Source organism: Micropterus salmoides, unplaced genomic scaffold (genome assembly GCF_014851395.1).
Source record: "Micropterus salmoides isolate LMB-PRFRI ecotype aquatic unplaced genomic scaffold, ASM1485139v1 Ms_hic_scaffold_16, whole genome shotgun sequence".
NCBI lineage: Eukaryota > Metazoa > Chordata > Actinopteri > Centrarchiformes > Centrarchidae > Micropterus > Micropterus salmoides.
The window spans coordinates 22836448-22857711 of NW_024040707.1; the positions used below are offsets into that span (position 1 = coordinate 22836448).

Here is a 21264-nt window from a genome sequence, read left to right on the forward strand (position 1 = left end):
GTCCCTCTGGAAACCAGAGGGACTGCATCCTCAGTGCACCTGTTACCTCTCAGAGAAGGTGCACTGAGGAGGGACAGTCAGACAATAAAGTGGCTTTTCATTCAGTTAAAGCTGTACTGTATCAATACGTCTTCCCATCCACTAGATGGAGTCATTTTCAGCTAAACATCATCCATTATATTCAAACAATGCCATGGACCCAAATGATTCCCAACAAATTCCTTTCTACAAGTTTATTGAGCTTTTTACTACAACACTCACATACAATACAGCATAGTGATGAGTCTATATATACAGAAATTATGCACGGTGGTTCTTCACGTAATCATGTTGACGCTACAGTATAGGCATACAGAAATAAATAAAACAAACATTTCTCTTAACAAAGTTAGCGTGTACCTTTATTTTGCATTTTACTATGTCATGACACGCTGTTTTACTTACAAGATTAACAATATATAGCACATGTATTTTAGATATGTTTAAATCAGACAGTGGAACAGCAGGTGACAATATAGTACACATTTCCCCCTCCTCAAATTTATTTATTACACTTAAAACATGATGTCAAATAGAGGGTCTGCTTGGACACGTACAGTAGGGTTTGACCAGGTGCAGGTTTTCATTTTAGATGGCATGTGACAGAATGGCGATGTTATATACTATGTATAAAATGGTGTTATTTCTCTAATGTTAACTTTATCATACAGTGCATCTGCTAAGCCTCGAAGAACACACACTCGCCTGATTGTTCATCAGCAATCACATGGTTTTAAGTCTATGGGGAAGACAGTGGTGGTGGCCTGTGGTGGCTGTGATTGTGAATGTGAAGCCCTGAGATGTTGTTAATGCCAGCAGGAGCATGAGACAGTGCTGTCATAAATGAGGCTGCTAAGAATCAGACGACTGGGGAGGGACACTCACATTACGTACTGGGGTCCTATTTGAACAAATTTACACGGAGAAATCCAGTCATTGGATGTAATGCACTGAACTTTACATAGAGAAATATTTTTCTACAGAAAAGTGAAGATTGTTTTTTGCAAATATTAAAATGCGCAACTGTGATCAAATATGCGGTCAACGTGTAAACAGAAAACAGAAATTTTAAATTAACTCTTTTTCTCACTTATATGTTCGTGTTCCTTTAAAAGCTGTGTGTTAGTTATATTTCCTTTAAGAATGACACACTTCTGGTCTAATCTGTCATTTAACTCAGTGACTCAGCTCAATCCAAACAACTCTTCGTTACCCACCTAAGGCATGCTGCTTTCTGCTATCCTGATTGGCTGGTCAGGATTTCTCACAGAAGAATAACAGCACGACCTGCAAGCTACAAACAACAAGCTTCAGCCAAACGGTCTGTCCATCCCACACTGGTGGCTGCTCAGTTGGGGACTCGTTTTCAGACACTCGTTGGACTTTTGACGGTTCTGATTAAAAAGCACTGAATCACTGAATAACTTCCATACAGGGGCTTAAAGGGGCTTGCGATATTCACTTATTTTTTTAAATCAAAATGTAAATAACACAGTGGAAGTATATCAATAGTGTAACTATACATTAGAGGAGACAAAGCAGGTTTCATGAATCCAGCCTTACCAGGTGCCAAATAGATGCATCAGAATGTTGTACTTTTCTTTTGATAATAAACTTGACACTGTCTGACGGGTGCTCTGCAGCAGCAGAACATTTTTGCAAGCACTTTTTCAGCCCAGCTCTGATCTTGTTATATGATGGGGCATACGCAGATTCCTTCAGTGTATGAGTTAACTTCAGGAGAACATAACTACTGCTCTGGTAAGAGCATTTAAATCTACTTACAGCTATTGGTGTACTAAAGTTGCAACTTTCTCTAGAAACCCTAAGATCAGCTCTTATACAGTGTTTGAAAGTATGTTGTATAACTATCCTGTGTTAAGTGATTAATGAGTAGCTCTAGAGGTAGTAATTACAAATGTATGCACATGACAGCGTGTTAGTTTGATCATGAGAAATCAGCTCTTGTTAAGGCTCCGTATGAAGACGTGTGGGTGCAATGCTGGGAGGGACACATTAAATGGGCGTGGGCAGCATTACTTGAAATGTACAGTGGCATACAGCTGCAACATCACAGTATCAAAGCAATTACAAAAGGTTTCCTCGATACACACTACTACTATACTCGATCTGGGCTGGGTTTCCCTGAATCATGTTGCATCCTATGCCCTCTTCTTATAAAATAAAACTAGGCCCAGATGTGTTTTATGTCATTTTCATGTGTTTAAGTCACATTAACACAATAGCCCAGTTTTACTATATAACAGAAAATATAAAGCGCTGACACCAGGATTAGGATTAAGGAAAACCAGTTCTCTCTTTCTCTGTGTGACATCTGTCGTAGTCGATCAGACGGTTCACTCGCAAGCATACCAGCTCCTGACATGAATCAGGGTACATGCAAAGGTTTGAAAGCTAACCCGCTAAGCGATATGCATGCAGAGTGTGGGTCTTCTGTTACAAGCTGGCGTTACACACTATGCTCTTATTTACGACAGAGAAAAAGGTCACGTCTGCCTACAGTTTGTCATCCGCATGATGCCCTTAAGAAGATGTGTGCAGGGGATGGTGGAGGTGTGCATTCACACAAACAGTTGCTGGTCAAAAACCTCTACTGGAGTGTACGGCACTATTATTTACAACATGTGTGTACTTAATAATCAGGGATGGAGTCAGCCCCATTTCAGTTCAACCACCTCGGGAGGTAATCAGCTTCAGTGATATCTGTTGACAAATTGATTGGCTGAGGAATTGACGAATTGATTAAGTGGACGTTCTGTATATAAAAAAAGATGATTTAATTAACTTCCTTCACCGACTGAACTGGAAGGGACTGGACCCCAAACCTGAGGGTGAGAGTGGTCACCATAGGAGCAGGAGAGACTACAGGGGCTACAGATCCTCATCATCATCTTCATCAGTGATGTAATGGAGGGACAGGGAGACAGGCTGCATGCAGATGGGAGGGGTCCTTGGATGGGTACAGTGTATGGTCATCTTCTGGGGAGAGAGAATAGAAGGAAGTCATTGTTTGGAGAAACACAGAAATCTGATAAAATATCTATTGAATGATTAATTGCCCTTCTAATTATTCTTATACAAACGATTTTGTTTTAACAAAATCTATCGAATATACTTTGCATTTATTGCCACCAATTTTCCAAAGTTTGTGATGTTCTGACTTCCAGGCAGCCACTGGTTTCCGGTTTATGGCATTGTGTTAGGAAAGTACATTTGCAGGGACTTTCTCTTGCTTGGCATCGGTAACCACCCCCTGTTGGCTAACATTTTTTACATAATGTTGCTGTAGCCTCGTGCAAAATGTCCATGAACGTGTCAAGAGAAAGAGTTTTCAAAAGTATAGAGCTGTGCATATTATTATTCAGTGATGGATAACCTTAAGCAAGCTTCAAGTCTCTGTGAAATGATTTTCTTAGTACTGAAACAAATTGAAGTATGGAAATTGGTCTGGGTTGGAAACTTTCTGAGTTTCAGTAACTTAAAATGCAGGTGATTTGTGGTTAATTTGCAAAACAACAAATCAATGACTCAGGGTACTTTGATAATTACCATGGCATTAACTTGCAGCAGTCTCCTGCTTTATGACGTAGTGCCTGTTTGAATCATCCACCTCGCTGCCACAGTGAACATCACTCCTGTTAATGCAGATACACAAACACAACACTCACTCTCAGAATACAACCATGTCATAATCATTTACTGTACATCACTCCTACTGGACACTGCAGCACCATGAAATGTTGGAGCCAGAAATGAAGTGATAACACATGACAACAATGTTGAATTTTCATTTAATCTCAATTCTCTAGCACAAATTAATTTATTCTTATTTTACCATACATAACTAAAAATACAGTTTAATGTTTTCATCTAATTTTAAGTTGGTTAAAGTGACCAGAAACAATAAACAGATCAGGTTTTCTGTTTACTGCTGTCTTACTAAACTGACATCCTCACCTGTTGTCATTGATGTCTCTCGTTTCACTGATGCTGTTACCTGTTGGAAACAATTAATTAATTGATCCACTAATATAATAAAGAGTGTATTCATCGATACAAAAACATTGAGTTCCTGACAATAAATATCTCAGATTCTTAATATAACTATAAAATACCTCATGATTTGATGCTAAAATATGTGTCCACACATGTGCACATATACATATGTAAACTTGTACTCACCATTGTCAATGTTTAGAGGGTAAGACTCAAGTGTGTCTCCATTATATCTGCCTGCTCTGTAGCCAAGCGCTGTGGAAACTCTGCAAAACACCACAGAGGTAACAGAAAACAAACACAGTTAAAATACAAGAAGTATGACGTTACAAGTGAAGGAGACCTGTCTCATCCCATAATTTGCAAAATCAAAAGGTAGACAGAGTAAAGAGGAACACAGTGTTTAAGTAATACTTAATATAGAAAAGCGACGCCTGCCAGCTGTAGGTTATAATCAAATGACCATGCTTGGATGAATCACCTCTCCATATCTGTCTGCAAACATCACATGATGCTCTATTTCTGAAGACCAGAGCAGAATCTTCCTGACATCAGAAATCAGCAATTATGGACAGACCAGACTTTAAGCCATGGAATGGCTAGCTGGAAAAAATGGAAAGGAGGATTTAAACTCACGTGTTGCTCTGGACAGAGTTGGGGTTGCAGTTGCTGCTGGCAGAGCTCGGCTGTGTCATGCCACTCTGGAAGAGGATGTTGCTGTAGGTGTTGGCTTGTTCAGTGGCACGGATGTAAGTGTAGAACGGGTTGGTGGGAGAGCAGACGGGCAGCTGCTTCGGTCTCACTGGCTTGGCTGCCGGGATGAGAAAACAATGTAAGGCAGGGTACAGCTATAATAAAACTGGGTCACTGTAGAACAAATTGGTTAGACAAAGTCAGTCAGTTCAAAATTGCATGCATTTCAGACATTTCACTTAAAAAAATTCCCATACCCATGCAACGACACAAACAAAAGCATAAATAATTTATGATTGCTTCAGTGCAGTACCAATCTGTGCAGCATGGGGGCGCCTCAAGGCGCTCTTTGCCTTCATGGCATCCTTGATGCGGTCAACCTCCTGCTGGTAGCGCCGGCGGTCCATCATTGCACCCTCCTTGGCATCCCTCAATGCAGTCTCCAGGGCCTTAACTCTCTCAGCAGTAGACCGAAGACGTTTCTCCAACTTTGGAAGCTCACAACGCAGATCTGCATTGTCACGAACCAGCTGGAGGGCAGAGAGATGACACACAGTAAAGACATAAAAAAAGAGTCATTGTGAGGAAATAAGAGGAAAAACAGAAAATGAGAAGAAGGGAAAACATGTAGCAAAGTACACTTACAGTTTATGTAGCTAGGTTAAATTACTGTTTAATCTAATATGACTAAATATACAATTACAGTATTATGATGCAATGTAGTACTTTCAGTTTAATCCTCACCTCCACGGGTCATTAAGAAAAAAGCATGGGAGGCCCAAAACTGCACAGTTTACATTTGTTCAAAACAGACCAGGCATGTGTAGTTTGTAACAGTCCAGTTATCACTCAGATTTATGTCTTAGAATGAAAATATCAGAATCAAACTGATCTAATACAATCCAAACTGCAGACTTTAGTGTGTTCATCACAAAAAGTTTTTGTAGTGTGTGTTTCTCACCTGTTTGTGAACCTTTGTAAGTTGGTCCAGGTTATTCTCAAGAAAGGAAATCTTCTGCTTCTGGGTGCAAGACCCCCCGCTATCATCAGGCTCCAATTCGGAACTCTGCAGAGAGGACCAGGAAGCAGGAAGGTTGGAATAAAAATAGAAAATAAGGTAGAGGAAGAGGTTTTTGGCAGAAAATGACCTAACAGGGACTGACAAATGCATTTAAGAATACTAGTGACTCGTTGATTACCTTGAGAACCTTAGATCTTCCACTTGTCCGTTTTCAATACACAGTCAAATGTGCCAAACGTGCACTTTTAGTTATCCTTCCAGTATTTGCATGGTGACATATTACCTCCTAGCAAGACCTTTAATCCACTCCATACAAAAAGTGAATTTCTTGTGTCACATACATGATATCAAAAAGTCAATGGGATTAAAGGGATGGAGGATGTTGATGCTATTTCTACTGAGGATTATCAGGGGGGTTCAGGTCACAGATTCCTTAATACCCTTTAAACATGATTAAAAAACAGAATTTCCTGAGTCACTGCTTTCTCTTATCATCTTTGAGCTGCTTACTTTTTTAACCCGCGACGTGAGGTCTTGAACGAACAGCTTGCGCAGGTTGTGGAGGGTCTGGAGTTCGCGGGCCTGAAAGACGGAGAGATGGAGAGGTTAGGAAGACAACTCTAGACTCTAGATGTAAGAGACAGGATATAAAGAAGAAAGGAGAACAGACTCTGAGGTATAAGGAAAGATACGGAGAGACGGAGACACAGAAGATAGATACAGAGATAGATGGACAGTTTTATTTATTTTACTCACTACAGTCTCCTCCAGACCCTTCAAGTCCTGTTTAGTCTGCTCATGGCGCTCATGCAGGAATCTGACAGGACAGCAAAACCATTATCATAAAAAAGACACTATTTCTGTGTACTTCAGGAAAATGTAACAACTATGTCTTGTTTTGAGAGTCATCTGCTGGAATTTATGAGAAGGGACATAGACCTCTCCAACACTTACGAGAGCTCCTCCAAGCGCTCACTCTTGGTGCTGTCCTGACTCTTCAGGCGTTCAAAGTCAGCGCGAACCTGAGCCAGCTCGAGCTCCAGCTTGGAGTTACGACTGGAGGTGTGCAATAACAGCACACATGTTCATGAGGCAAAAGAGAAAGGGAAGAGTTTAGATTAAAATTAATATAAAGCAATCTTTATTTTAACAGATAATAGTTAGTAAACTTTTGTGTATGCAGTATAAATATAAAGTAAAATATATACAGTATGTAATTTTGTTAACAATAATAGCATATAATGATTAATAATGAGACATTTTCTATAGTATCTTATATATAATAATAATTATAATAATAACTAAAATAATTAAGATGGTCACGGACTCGGTGAGCTCGTCAATGATCCTCTGCTTCTCATTGATCTCATCCCGCAGGCGGGCCAACTGCTTGTGATAGAGGCCACGGTGAGACTCCCCCTGCTGACGAGGAGCCTTCTGGAAATGGAGAGAGCAAACACACATCTCTTCAAAGATGCTTGAAAAAAAAAAAAAGAATAAATGCAGTGGCACCATACAGGCGAGATCGAACAGAAACAGAAGGCATGAAATGTCACAAAAGAGTTAGGTCTGAACAAGAAGTACTTTGCTTTTATCCTATTCTGGGATGACAGGATGCCCATCTCAGAATTTCAGTATCGATTTAACCAGTATACTCAGGTTTCAGGCTGGGCACAAAAAATTGCCTTACCTTTACATTTCCATCCTCAGTCTCACCCTTCTCTCCATCCTTATCCTCAAGCAGGGAGTTATCTGGTAGGAGTAAAAGAGGAGGCAAACATTCACCTCAGAGCTACAACCTAATAACATCTTCATGCAAATTCCGGCGCAATTTTAAATAAAATGGGATATGTGAATTTCTGTTGGAAATAAGCAGGATGGCTAAACTGTCCCCTATTTCCTTGTTTGGACATTAATTGTGTAACTGTGTTTTTGTGTGTGTCCCTGTGTGTTACCCTGGTCTTGCAGCTTGGCCAGCTCTTCGCTCAGGGAGTCGTGGCTCTCCTCCAGCAGCCTCTTCTTCTGCTCCACGCTCTGCATGTACTCCGTCAGAGAGCGGATCTTAGCTTCATGCTGTGTGAGCACAAATGCACATACACAGTAAATGTTAATTAATTAAGTCATAAAAAACCCAGCCATGATCAACCACAATAAATGATTAATTCACACAGCCCATCAAGTCCATCTCTTCCCCACCCATCCGGTCCCTCTCCCTCCATCCCTCACCTGAGAGATGAGGAGCTGGCAGGAGGAGAGCTCCCTCCCGGTCTCCTCCATCTTGCGGTGGCACTCTAGCTGCATGTTCTCCAGCTGGCGGCAGCGCTTCACCATGCTCTTCACCTCCGACTTGATCTTGCTGATGTAGAGGCGAGCCACCGTGAACTCCTCCTCGATCGCACCGCTAATCTCCACCGGCTGGGGATTGGAGAAAAGTTTTAAAAACAATGTGCAACAGAGCAGGACATACAGGAAACTCAATAAGAATACACACTCTATTAAGTGTTGTACCTGAAGTGTACGCCCATTTTGACCTGAAATCTAAAGCTCTTTTTACACTGTGATCCAACTCACCAGCTTGATCTCCCCGTTGCCCACGATGGTGCTGAACTCGCTGAGGTCCCTCATCAGACCATTGAGAACGTCAGCGATGCGTTTCCTCTGCTGACCGCTCACTTCCTGCATACGAGACAGCTCTGCCTCCAGCTCCATCAGACTGGCCTGTTACAGAGAAAAGGAGAGGAAGAGAGAGACAGTAATGATTAGTGAAGCACTCCTTTTATCAACAGAAAGCAAACTGAAAAATATAATGGGACTGAATTCTTCCTTGCCAGAGGCAATAAGCTAAGTCTAATGTAAAGAGGCTCAAACACATTTTCTCCAGTACTTGATTGTCCTTTCATTCCTGAAAGTATTTACCACTCGAGGAAGCTGCACTGCCACAGCAGGTGCCTGTCTCTGTAGTGCAGCAAGGGAGCGTCTCCTTCTGTTCCACATCCTGTCTCTGATTGAGGTGCTCTTCTGTCAATCTCACATTCACACTGTTCCTCTTATAACTTACCATTTTCTGGGACAGTTGGTCGGCCAGCAGCTGGTTCTGCAGTCCTTTCTCCTCAACCTCCTGGCTCTTCTGGTCATAGTTGATGGCCAGCTCCTCCAGAGCCTGCAGCACCTCCTTTACCTCAGCCTTGGCGCAATCGCTCTCCACCTGCAGCCTGCCGAGTTCAGCCTGGACCTTGTCCCCATCGCCCTTGGATGAGGCCAGGAGCTGGGGGAAAGACAGGGAGAGAGGCAGAGAGAGACATTTTTTTAAAAGTGTCAATATTTTTTCCAGTCCTGAATTCTTTAAGGGGTTGTGTGAAAGCTGGAGCTTGGTTTTAAGCTTAATTTCAGAATTAGAAAGAATCCTCTTAAACATAGTCTGTGTGTGCATACAGTGTGTATTAGTTTGGAGTGGACTGACCTCATCCTGGTCCAACATCTGCTGCTTCAGTTTCTCCACCAACTGGCACTGCAGGTTGATCTCATCATCCTGCATAAACATGATATGATACATAAATACCAACCTCACAACAATCCAGACTAAATAACTTGCCTGTGTCTATGAATACATGTGACACAAAAGGTTTTACAGGCTTTCATCTGCTTTGCTCGTGATTGTTTTCTATTAATGAATCCCTAATTACATTTCAGTTTATAAGAAGGTGCAAGTGTTGAACACCCGTGAGAAGGACACTAAAATATAAGTGATTACAAAAATAACATCTGCATGTACACCGTGCTAGAGAGGTGGATTTACAGTTAAAAACTGAGACTTAATGTGACTAATGTGCAGGCAAAAAGTGTCGGTGATTAGTATGTTCATGGTTTTGTGTTTGGACCTTGTCATCGAGCTGCTTGTACAGCTTACGGATCTCCTCCTCATACTTCTGCCGCTCCTCCTCAGAAATGCGGACCACAATGGAGGAGGTGTCATTGTCCAAAACGGGGCGCTCCTCCACACTATCGAGACGGATCACAATGTCCGCTGTGGTCTGCTCCGTCTCAGGCACGTCCTCTCCTGAGGGGAGGGATGAAGGGACAAAGAGGAAAGAGAAACAAATACATGAGAATAACAAGGTTTTTTTATAATGTCAGGCCAGACGAGTTGAAGCTTCTGCTGTTAGTCAGTCAGTCAGTCAGGAAACACTTAACGTCTCACCATTTCTCCAGCGGTTGAGCTCAGTCTCCAGCTTCTGGATGGTGTCCTTCAGAGTCTTATTCTTCTCCTTCTCCTTCTCGTACTTCCTCTTCCACTGCTCTGCTGTCAGCTCAAGGTTGATGGAAGCAGTGTTCCTGATGGTCTTGGCACTGCGACAGAGGAGGACAAAGACAGGGGCACACAGGGGATAGTAAAAATCTGTTTTCTAAGTGAGTAAGGAAAGGACTGACATTGGACAATTCAGCTTTCTGTTGGTTTCAAGGTCCCCTAACGAGTACGAGAGGAAACTACCACAAAAATAAGAATCTCACACCATTATAATGAAAGTTTTATTAAATATCAGGTAAAAGTTTGTTCTTGAGACCTTTCTGATCCAAAAAGAGATTCATACATAGCATCTGCACCTGCCCTGCTTGGATTTTAGGTTACGCCAAAAATAGTTAATTGCCTCTTTAGATGGGTAAATACATATAAGCAGTTTGGTTCCTTGCTGAAAAACATGGCAGCATGTTAAAAAAATTGCTCAATTCTCATAAGCTATATACAATCATTTCTTTCCAAAGACGCATTGACATATGTATCTACCGTTGTCCAAACATCAGAGTCGACTTGGTCTCTGCGTCATTGTAGCTGGAGGGAGAGCAGCAGATGAACATGGTGGTGCGACAGTTCCCACCAAGGGAATCCTGCAGGATGCGGGTCATTTTGCTGTCACGGTACGGCACGTGACTTTTCTGCAGGAGAGAGAAGGAGAGACGGGCGGATGGAGGAGGTGAGTAGGGGGAGGGATGGAGGGAAGGAAGATGATGAGAGAAGAAGCAGAAAGACGAAAGAAAAGAAAGGAGGATAATTAAAAAGGAAGAGGGGATGAAAGGAAAATAGAAACAAAAGAGAGAAAAAAGATGCAGAGACAATTACAAACCAAACAATGAAAAAAATGTCTGAGGCACCTTTCATTTGCTTCTTGATTCAGTACTTCTACACTGATCAGCAGATTATAATCAGCAAAAATGTACACTTTCCCATTCCTCTTGATTTCCCTGGATTTAACAACCCCCAAAACTGCTGTCAAAAGTGCCAGATTGATTGTGGTGCATCTACCTAATCCTATAATTGGCAGGGATAGTTTTGGCATTTGACGGCCAAACCTGTTGAGCTGGCAGAAAGCAAAGAAGGGTGTGGGTGCTGGGCAGGATGCATTCATTAACAAGTTGACAGGGATTGACAGCTGCTGTACATCAGTGTTAGAAATGAGAGAGGAAGGTTATTTGCTACAGTATCTGAACTTGGAGGTAAACATGACACATATTTTAATTCATTTAATATCCCCAAATTCTACAATAAAAGTAAGCTTCAGTTGTTTCGCTTAACTTAAATGTGGAGAAATCAATCAACTACTTTACATCAGCTCCTTAAATATTATTTAATATTTAATGACTTAACACTGACAAACATTATTCACCAAAATACCAAACCAAGAACAAAACATAGAGTAAATGCAACCACTTTCTGCCACTTCACCACTATATTGCTGATATATTTCACTTTAATCCAAATGTATATTTATGCTGATCTACTTCAGTATAATTATCAAAGCACACAGTGTCAATTGTTACTCTATTGTCTATACAAATAAAGGGAAGTGTCTCACCGTGCCCTCAGCCAAGGCAGAGATGACATTTCCCAGAGCAGAAAGAGACTTGTTGATGTTTTTAGCCTCATCCAGGACGGCTCCGGCCGCTCCAGTCTTACTGACCTGGAATAAAGAAAGAGACAGAGCGAGTGACGTTAAACATGAGTGATGAACAGCTGAAGAAGAACACAGAAACAGTTATTCTGATTGATTGATTGATTGATTTGAAGCAGCTGAATTGCAGGTTAGGTGTTGTTACCTTCTCACTGCCAGCCAGATCCACCAGGTAAAGTTTTCCACACAGTTTCTGCTCAGTCTCAACGTGCTCCTGCTTGATGTTGATCAGGAAGATGCTGTGGCTACGAGAACTGTGCTCGTTCATGTCTGTAGAAAGACAGGAGCAACACAACAGTTGGGGTGGGAAAAAAGCCAAAGAGTTTTCCCTGCAGTAGAACTGTAGATACTTATTTCTTCTTATTTTATGTCTCTCCGATCTAGTGCCAGCAGTTCTTAGGATCATGTCAACTTAATGTAATAAAACAGATTAATGTGAAGTGATTCATCTGTGCATGAAATATTCCATGTTTCTTTTTTTTCAACAAGAACAAGTCATTCATGATGACATCATCATTCCACAGAGTGCAGATGAACAGCACGGATCCATATGTCTCTCTTCACTGGAGCTCCTCACGGAAAGCAAGTTCAGATTTCTCTGCAGATGATATCTGAGGGCATTGGCTCAGTGTCTACAGAGTGTCACCCTATTAGGCTGCTATCAGCACACCGCTCTGCAGCACCGTGAGTCAGCAGGCAGCTACCAGGAAAGAGAAAATACTGTGCCGCTCGGGGGCACAGCCTTCAACAAATCTTATCCACTGCTTCCTACATTCAGTCCATTTTTAAAGCTCGATTTATGTAGGATTTGGGTGTTATCTGCTCCACTGAGAAGACTGTAGTATCATTATCATGAGTTATTTCTAAATTTATTATTATTATTATTTTTTTAAAGATCTAAGGTCTATTGAATTTATCCTCCAATCAATATGCAACACCTCCATCATATCCATTACAAGGACATCAAATAAATATAGTATAAGCCAACACAGTCCTCTAGTTCATACTATCAATGCAAGGCTGTCCCCATCCCCATTACAGTGACACTGTTTACTAAAAGTCTTAACACACAGGCAGAAATGATTGCTTATAGTGAAATGTACGGGGGACTTTGTATCGTCTATATTTAATTGGCCTGTCTGGTAAGAGACTGCTCATAGATCAGCTCAGTGGATGGATGATTTATAACACCACTGTTCTCTTATAGCGACCTGTACCAGACAACTAATCTGAGCATTCATCTTTCCAGATAAGTTGCCACACAATGAAGAATTCTCACAGCCAACAGTACTCTGTAGCTGAGTAAGTGCCTGTGTCTGCATAGAAAAAACACATACGAACACTAAATATATGTTATTACTAGTTAGACATTTCAGCTTTTTTTGCCCTCTATAGTAACTTTCTTTTACCAGATATATTACCAAATATACATAAAATGATTTCTAAATGAAGATTAAGCATTTTTGTGCTTCTCAACCCCTCATTATTTCATACATAGGCCGGTATATGGCAGCTTATATATTCCTGTGTTTAGGTATTACAAAGCAAAGGAACTGACTGAGATTAACTTGTTCACTGTTGTTGGTCTGTACTTTGAAAGAACTGTTTATTTATAAATGATAACGGTGTAAAGGTGTTTTTACATTTCTTTTTTTCATCACAGTTGGTGTATTCAATTTACTTTATTTTGAATGTGAGTATCACTCTGACCCGCTGAGCTCTGGCTCATTAAGTGCATGCTGAGACATCAGATTATGACTGACAGGAAGCTAGACCTCAGTGATTCAGTTTAAAGTGATTAAGGACTTGCATTGAGAAGCAGGAATGCTAATGTATGAGCCGTTAAATATCTTGAGTTGAATCTAAATATGTCATTGACAAAATGTGTACTGATATGACCAGATAAATAGTATTTGATTTGAATTCCAAATGAACTAATGTGATACTAGTTTATGTTTTCAGGGGAAATATTTCTTGTCTAATCCCTTTTTTGTCCAGGTACTCTCTGGATTAATATTTTATAGAAAATAACTTTTTCTAGCACGTTAACACATTGAAGATCATTTATCTTTTCTGTAAGGTCTTGCAGAAAAGGGCTACATTAAATTGCATTTTTTTGAAAATGTCACAGACAGTCTGATGTGAAGAGGAACAAACACACTGAGCACTAAGGCACAAAATACATTAACTCTGAACTGCACAGGTTGATCTTTATTACAGTGAATCAGGCCTGGTGTTTTTGTTTTTGGGCTGAACCCCAAAGCTCATCTGATCTTTTCACTTCAGTTCAGCCCAGTGAGTCAGCACAAGACTCCACCACAGAAAAAAATAATGAATTTGCTGTCATGGTTTGTTGCTTGGATAGTTCTCAAAATAATTTCTTTATTGGATTTTTGCCTTTTGAAATACCTCCAACTGCAATAAAAAGTCTGTCTTAACAGTAGTAATTTAAATGTATTCAATTAAAAATTCATAACTGCTTTAACAAAAACATGAAATAAAATGTGTCAGTGGTTAAGCTTTTTCTTCTTAATAAATTAATAAATTAATTAAATAAAAAATTATGACATGCAACCAAATTAGAGTAATCCTAATTTGACACGGACATTGTAAGACAAGTGTTTACACCTGTGAAACCTTTTTATGAATTTGTTGTATCTGGTAATTAGGTCACATGTTAATTTAAGCTGCTTTTTTTACACTGCAAAGAACTGTTGTACAATGAAGCCAAAGCATCACTCTGACCTGTAAATACACAGTACAGGAGCCATTAGTCAGATATTATTACTGGACCATAGAGGAGCCAACAGCATAAAGGCCAAAACAAGGTGCAGAAATCACAGATCAGAGAGCTGTAGTCTCTAGTCTTTCGAAGGTTTTGTAACATCAATTAAAGAAAAACAAGTCTTGCCAGTTTACATTACAGTGAACTCCATCTGACAGGATCTTTTTTCTTTCTGTGAGAATGAATGAAGCTTAAAAATTATATAGCAGACTGTAACACGAAGATTACATAAAAAGACACAGTAACAGGTTACATGAACTCAGCTGTCACTTCACACATCAGTAACGAGTAGTGAGCGCTATAGCTGGCACCGAAGAGAAACTAGATGTCGTGCTCTGATATGGAAGTATTCTCAAAATGACACCTACTAATGTTTCACTGTAAGAATTTGTCTTTATTAAATAAATAAAAAAAATGTCTATCCCGAGTTGCAATATTCATATGCCAACTGTGTATCCTCTGTAGCAACAGCAAGTTAAGTACTCACTGGTCACAGCAACATGGCGGTTAGCTTTGCCTTCGTCAATCACATCCATAACCTCATCGGGGCTGGAGACAAAACGCTCAGTGCATCCCTGAGGAGAGGAAAGGAAACACGAGGAGAAGGGACAGGAGAGACAGACTTAATTTAATTGATCTGCTGTAGAACGCAGACAGATTTTCACCCAAAAAGACAACATACAGAGCACTTTCACAAACCTTGACATATGGCACCCTATTTTTATCCTCATGGACAGACAGGTTGGTCTTTGTCACTAAAAAACAAAGAGTTAATCAAATCATGAGTGCAGTAGTCACATTGTTGCTACATTAGATTTTTTTATTTTACAATATACTGGCAAATCAAAATACTGTTGCAAGTGGTTCACAGCACTAACCATCCAGAAGGTCACGGATTTTGTCCATGTAGATTTCAAAGTATGAAACCTGTTGGAGAAGAAAGAAAAATAGGCAACCAAGATTAGCTTTTTATTCAGCTGTTTACAGAGAGAAGGTACTGAAGAATAGCTAACAAAGAAGAGTGAGAATGTCCAAACACATGCACAATGTAACATAAGAAGCATACCACAACACAAGACATCAACTCATCTAACTCATCATATACAGTACCTTAATGTGGAATTCAAGGTTTTCATCCATGGCAAAGATGTGGTTGAAAATGTCCTCAGCAATGCGAGGAATAATACCCATCTGGTGAGGATCGTGCAGCTTGCCCTAAAACAGGAAGTCACAGATAGCAGTGAGATGGTGATAGCTATCCAGGGTCAAAGGTTAATGGAGACTTCATGCAATAATGCCTTTAAATTCTGATAAAATGTCTGTCAAATCAAAGCTAAGAACGGTAAAAGGCTGGGAAGAACAAAAGAGAAAACGCTGTCCTGAAAGAACAAGAAGTGTCAACAAAAACAAAACATACAAAAAGACATTGTTGAAGAAGGACTGTTAGATCATTTCTGTGAGACCTGACACCACTTTCTACCAGTTGGACTGACATTAAAATGAATCTCTGTGGACAAAAGTGCAATACAAAGACCCAAAACTCCACCAAATGTTTGATGAATGAATCACATGAAAAACTTTACAATGGTTGGACACAGTCGGATAATAATATCAGTCGGATGTTCCACATCCAACTGATATTATTACTTGCTTTATTTTAATGCTATTGTTATGCTAATACTGTACCTCCATGGTGTGAGTCTTCCCGGAGGAGGTTTGTCCATATGCGAAGATAGTGCCATTGTATCCAAACAGAACATCTATGAGAAACACAGAACATCAAATGAGACCACAGCACATACATTTCAAATATCTGACATGTTTTAATGTTGCTAATCATCCATACCCTTGACAATCTGCTTGGCGCAGGTGTTGTACACCTGCTCCTGGGTGGTGTTGGTTGGAAACACTCGATCAAACGAGTAGGACTTGCCCTGTGAAGACCATCAACAAACAAACAGTTAACAAAAACCACAAAAGACATGGTTGTTTAACTCCGAATTGTGATCAGATTTTTCCGTTTAATCTCAGTACATTGAAGTAAATGCAATATTCAAATTTTATTCTTCTACATAAACATGATAGGAATTAAACAGACATGGGCACAATAATGGTGATTAATCAAATAATGTTCTACAGTACAACTGTGATGCTGCACTATAATTAGAAGAATTAAATTATATGACAGTTGTTTTTGTTTTTTTAAATAAAAAAAACTTGAATCTCTTTTCTAGCAGCTAGTCATCGGACTAAGGTATCTGATGCTTGAAACTGGAAATTGAAAAATGCGCATTATTATTACTGCCCAACACAACACATCACTTTACCGTTTAACAAATGGAGGTGTGCTGATGTTTTGTACAACGCTGCATTTATCTTTCCAGCAGTAAGTACACAACAAAAGATGATATCAGCAGAGGGTGAGAAAGCCAGCACTGCAGTGCTTCTTTCTACCGGCTAGTCAGAGCCACATTTTATCCAGGACCTGGCAAATTCAGATCAAGGACCAAGGTCATTAAAAAAATGCTTTTTCACCCCATTACTAGCTTCATACTCATACATATCTCACATGGAAACAAAGTCATGAAAGACAATACGGGCCTTTTATTAATAGCTGCTTGTACAGTACAGTGCTGTTAGCAGTGTTTCTGCAGTACCTCAGGCATTGCTTATTAATCCTAAAGAGCTTCTGTAACTCTAGCACATGTAACTCACAGGGTTTTTCCCGTAGTGTTTCCGTCTTTCATCAGGCTTAAATGAAAACATGTACCCAGGGTTTTCTGTACATATTCTAAGATAAAGGAATATCTACAGCTGAACAAAATTTGAACAGTTAATTTCTCATGTATTTTAGAATTACAGCTCCCATGAGACATTGGCAGTGGGGTAGGTTTTTGCTGATTGTTAATAAAAGAAATGATTGTTTTATCTTAAGTAGTACACATTTTTGGGAACATCCCAATTCACTTTCTTGCCGAGAGTTGCTGCATAAGCATATTTCTATATTATCTATTCTTCCAAAGGAAAATGCTCTAATAGTACTGTCCAGAAAAGCCATAGAAATAGAATATGAACAGAAAACTTCAGAAACATGTTTCGTCTTTTCAGAAGAACTGATTAAAAACACTCAGTCCATTACATATGCTAGCAGAACAGATAGGTAGAAGAGGGGCAGGACTTTGGCATTTACAAGGAGAAATTTGGCATTTTATTTTGGACCTCTTCTCATCAAACATTTGCGGCTAAATCCACAGGAAAGTATTTAGTTTATTTCAAAATATGTCCCCACAAAGAATCAGCTCCTCCTAAAAATCCAAACAATCTTTGTGTGACTCAGACAGAGTGAGTCAGCCCTGACAACAAGCCTTGCTCAAAAAACAGGCTATTAAACCCCTGAATTCCACTGTCCCACTTGATACAGAGGCCACAATGCAACATATTAATGTGAGGTGCCAGTACTTATTAAACGACATTTACAAATTTACTCATCTGCAGACTGCCCCCATGACAGAGTGATTTACCAGACAAAGACATTCAGTCTCAGGACGATGGAGGGAGGGACAGGGGAGGCACAGAAAGAGTCATAAAAATGGAGATGTGTGAGCAAAGGAGAAACAAGGTGTCAGAATCAAAGAGGGAATGAGACAAATTCAGAGAAAATTCAAAGACAGACAGATAGACAGACAGATGGAGCCAGGGACAAGGGAAAGCAGGTCTGTCAGTGATGCATTAGCTCACTGGATGATTATTGATCCTCTCTGTAGGCAATTTGAGAGATCAGTTTCTGACTATACTGTCCAGCGTCAGGCTGAGAGGAGAGAGGAAGGTCGGATCGAGACGTTTCCATTATCATCGGAGAAAGTTTCAACATGATCCCTCCCTCTGCATGCTGCATTTGTCAGCCAGAGGAGAACCGAAAGCTAGCTATGCCTCTCCTTTTAGCAATCATGTGTAGCCCTCATGTGCACTATTTATGCTCCTTTTTGGTTAAGAATAAAACATCTAAAGAGGACAATCAGCAATATGAGCAAAATGCAACTGAAACAGATCTGAACAGCTATAGATCATTTGGCTCATCTTTTTTTTTTAAGGTTGATGTGCATTGGCCGTTACACTGGAAGTATCTGGAATGATTTTGGTTTCCAGGGATGGTAACAATTCAAATAAATTTCTATGAATTTCAAATGTAAATGTGAACCACATAGCAATGGGCAAAACCCTAACCTCAAAGACATCTGTGCAGCAAAATCTCATTTTTATCAAACCTTTTTGTCTATAATTGAAATACTAAAAGTATAAAACTGTATTTAAAAGTCAGAGAAATCTGCCTGTGTCGCTGGATTATTTTCAGTCTGTTTCCAGTACAGATGTTTTAAGATTTAAGCAAACTGAATAACACAGATTGGTGCCTTGAAAATTTAGACCAATGGCACTTTATTCCATAAAATTCTTGAAATAATTTGATTTGCATTAGAAACTAACACTGAAATAAGGCTACACTGGCAGCTTTTGTGTTTTTCTGATTTGGTTCTAACAAAAACGTCAGAATATGACAATATTTTGTAGTTTCAACAAAAAACAAATTCCAGTGAATATGAAACTGTGTTCTCAACACATTACAGCCTTTAGATGCAAGCTCCCCAACTATTAGACATTTTGAATTTAAAGAAACTGAATTGTCTGATGTATTCTTTGCACATATAATTGGTGAATCCACCTTTACAAACATAAACAAATCTGCAGAGTAAACAAGACATGCAGCACCATCAGATTTTGTCCACCTAGAAAACCAGCCCCCATATTTCCAAATTTCAAAATATACTACAAAGATCATGAGCAGACTTCACCTCTGCACCAATATATTAGTCTGCATGTGCTGCTAGCACCTGCTGAGTAATGACAGACAATAGATAACACCAATAATAATAGTGCTGCAGGCTGGACTGGCTCATGGCAGCAGGAAGGAGATGTGAATTAGGCTAATTGGTTTAGTCACCCAGAATGAATGAATGGACCCATCAATATCAGCATGGAAAATACTTTATATTTATTCGTTTATTATTACATTTTAGGGTTGTGTTGGAGGTAGGCCTATGTTACATACATATATAGGCCTACAGCAACATATAAAGCAGGTCTTTGTGTAATGATATAAGCTATTAGGCTAGCTATGTTTCATTCATAGACTACACTGTGCAGACCTTAGTCAGCTGATGCAAGAGGCCAGTTTGCGCACTTTAACAGTTTAACATGTATTTGGACTTTGTCACGTTAAGGGAAAGACAGATTTGGGGGAAAGGTGTGATATTTCCCAGTAATGCACCGATCATCACGTTTTCTTACCAATCCACAACCCAAACAGATGGGCCGATGTGATGATTTATTGATGAGGGGCCTGCTTGCAAAACAAAGCGCCTCCCTTTACTTACCCCGACGACGACAGTGTCGTCTCCTTGGAATTTGGGGATAAACTGGTCCCCGCGTAAAATCTCCGACTGGTTGAGAGGGCGAAAGCGACACAGCACTTTTATGTTGCACTCCGCTGGAACATCGGCCATGGCGCAGATTCAAGGAGGTGGAAGGATGCTGCTTTCTGCTGAGAGGAAAGATGATGCTGAGGCTGGAGGCGACCTGTCGCTGATCGGGGCCTGATCTGACCGTCAAAATCAACGACGAAGGATGCGCAGTCACTGCTTTCTTCTTCGTGGACAGGAACAAGCTGACAATCCCGACAAGCTGAGACAGGTTACAGTTTATTTATGCGCAGCTGGACGGTGATTCCTTGTCGCAGTGAGGCGGGCAGGCTAAATTAGATGTCAAACCGCGAAACGAATCCCTACATCATTAAAACAACAGACTCTAATGTTACTCGGTTTCCCGTGTTGGTTTGTCTGACGCTGTCTTTCTCTCTCGTGTGTTTTTTCTTTCCGTTTTCGGGTGCGGCGGTGGATGTGCGTCCGGCCGGTTGAAGGTGAGATGCTGCTGGAAGGGCAGTGAGGTAAAGCTGCTGATGATCAGTCAGCGTTGGTCGCCACAGCGCCCTCTATCGGAGAGTAAAGGAAGGGCGTGGTCTGCATCCGTCTCTTTAAAGTGGTACCCACAGCTTCGGGATCATCAGCTCAGCCTCTTCACGGGCAGGCGGAAACCAGAGCTCCGCGCTGCAGCGTCACATCCGCACAGAGCGAAGAAGCATAACATCATTACTGTCTGTAAAGCAGCTGCCAGGCGCGCTGATGCAGTGACTAGTCATCACAGCCATACTTTGGCCTCTCTCCGATGCCTTACTGCATTTCTTGGAAGGCGTAGGAAATCATTATGGTAAGGCAGTGGAAAATTACGAGTTTAGGCCTTACATTGATGGAGCATTACAGAGATGATGCAGCACAATGTTAAAACTAAAGAAAACACATTACTGTGCCCATTTACAACAGCCATTCTTACTAGTGAGATCCGAGAATTAAATTGATGATTATAATGAGCAATGAATAAGCATTTCATCCCGTTTCAATTGTTAAGACAAATAAACTTATTTTTAAAAAAACAAATAGAACTGAAAACACAACTTCCTTGCCTGAGATAATAAACTGGAAGTTCTGGTCAATAAAGCTGCACTAATATTAAACAACTTTAACCCTGTTTTCCAAAATAAAAGTCTAGACCACACCTTCTAAAAGGATGGAAAAGTAACTCAGTATTGTCGTTAATCGGCTCTCTATGGAACGTTTTTGGAAAACATTTTAAAATGTGCAATTTAACTCAGGGTG

The 21264-nt window shown here is 40.3% G+C and overlaps 1 protein-coding gene across 2 annotated transcripts; it reads right to left on the minus strand.

The window, feature by feature from the left end:
- Positions 1-218: 218 nt before the first annotated feature.
- On the minus strand, positions 219-20551 carry kif5aa (kinesin family member 5A, a). 2 transcript variants are annotated; one of them, XM_038723735.1, is made up of 29 exons: positions 19930-20551; positions 16347-16434; positions 16187-16260; positions 15611-15715; positions 15379-15427; positions 15200-15255; positions 14988-15075; positions 11861-11985; positions 11620-11724; positions 10554-10702; positions 9969-10117; positions 9649-9827; positions 9231-9299; positions 8829-9035; positions 8342-8488; positions 7997-8185; positions 7726-7843; positions 7461-7522; positions 7098-7207; positions 6725-6826; positions 6527-6587; positions 6281-6352; positions 5711-5815; positions 5063-5279; positions 4693-4867; positions 4243-4322; positions 4018-4057; positions 3610-3695; positions 219-3039 (listed from the first exon to the last, which is right to left on the minus strand). In XM_038723735.1, the coding sequence occupies exons 1-28, from the start codon at positions 20056-20058 to the stop codon at positions 3617-3619; spliced, it is 3129 nt and encodes a 1042-aa protein (XP_038579663.1). In that variant the 5' UTR covers positions 20059-20551; the 3' UTR covers positions 219-3039; positions 3610-3616. The 2 variants fall into 2 exon arrangements, with proteins under 2 accessions (XP_038579663.1, XP_038579664.1); XM_038723736.1 differs by having other exon boundaries at positions 219-3036; positions 19930-20058.
- Positions 20552-21264: the final 713 nt, after the last annotated feature.

What these genes read in the sequence shown, in the direction of transcription:
- kif5aa (XM_038723735.1), bottom strand. Translation starts at nt 20,058, where the DNA reads ATGGCCGATGTTCCAGCGGAGTGCAACATAAAAGTGCTGTGTCGCTTT. An exon ending in ATAGGGTGCCATATGTCAAG is followed by an intron (nt 15,076 to 15,199) that starts GTTTGTGAAAGT and finishes TCCTCTCCTCAG; the next exon opens with GGATGCACTGAGCGTTTTGT. An exon ending in AACTCTGTCCAGAGCAACAC is followed by an intron (nt 4,323 to 4,692) that starts GTGAGTTTAAAT and finishes GGTGTTTTGCAG; the next exon opens with AGTTTCCACAGCGCTTGGCT.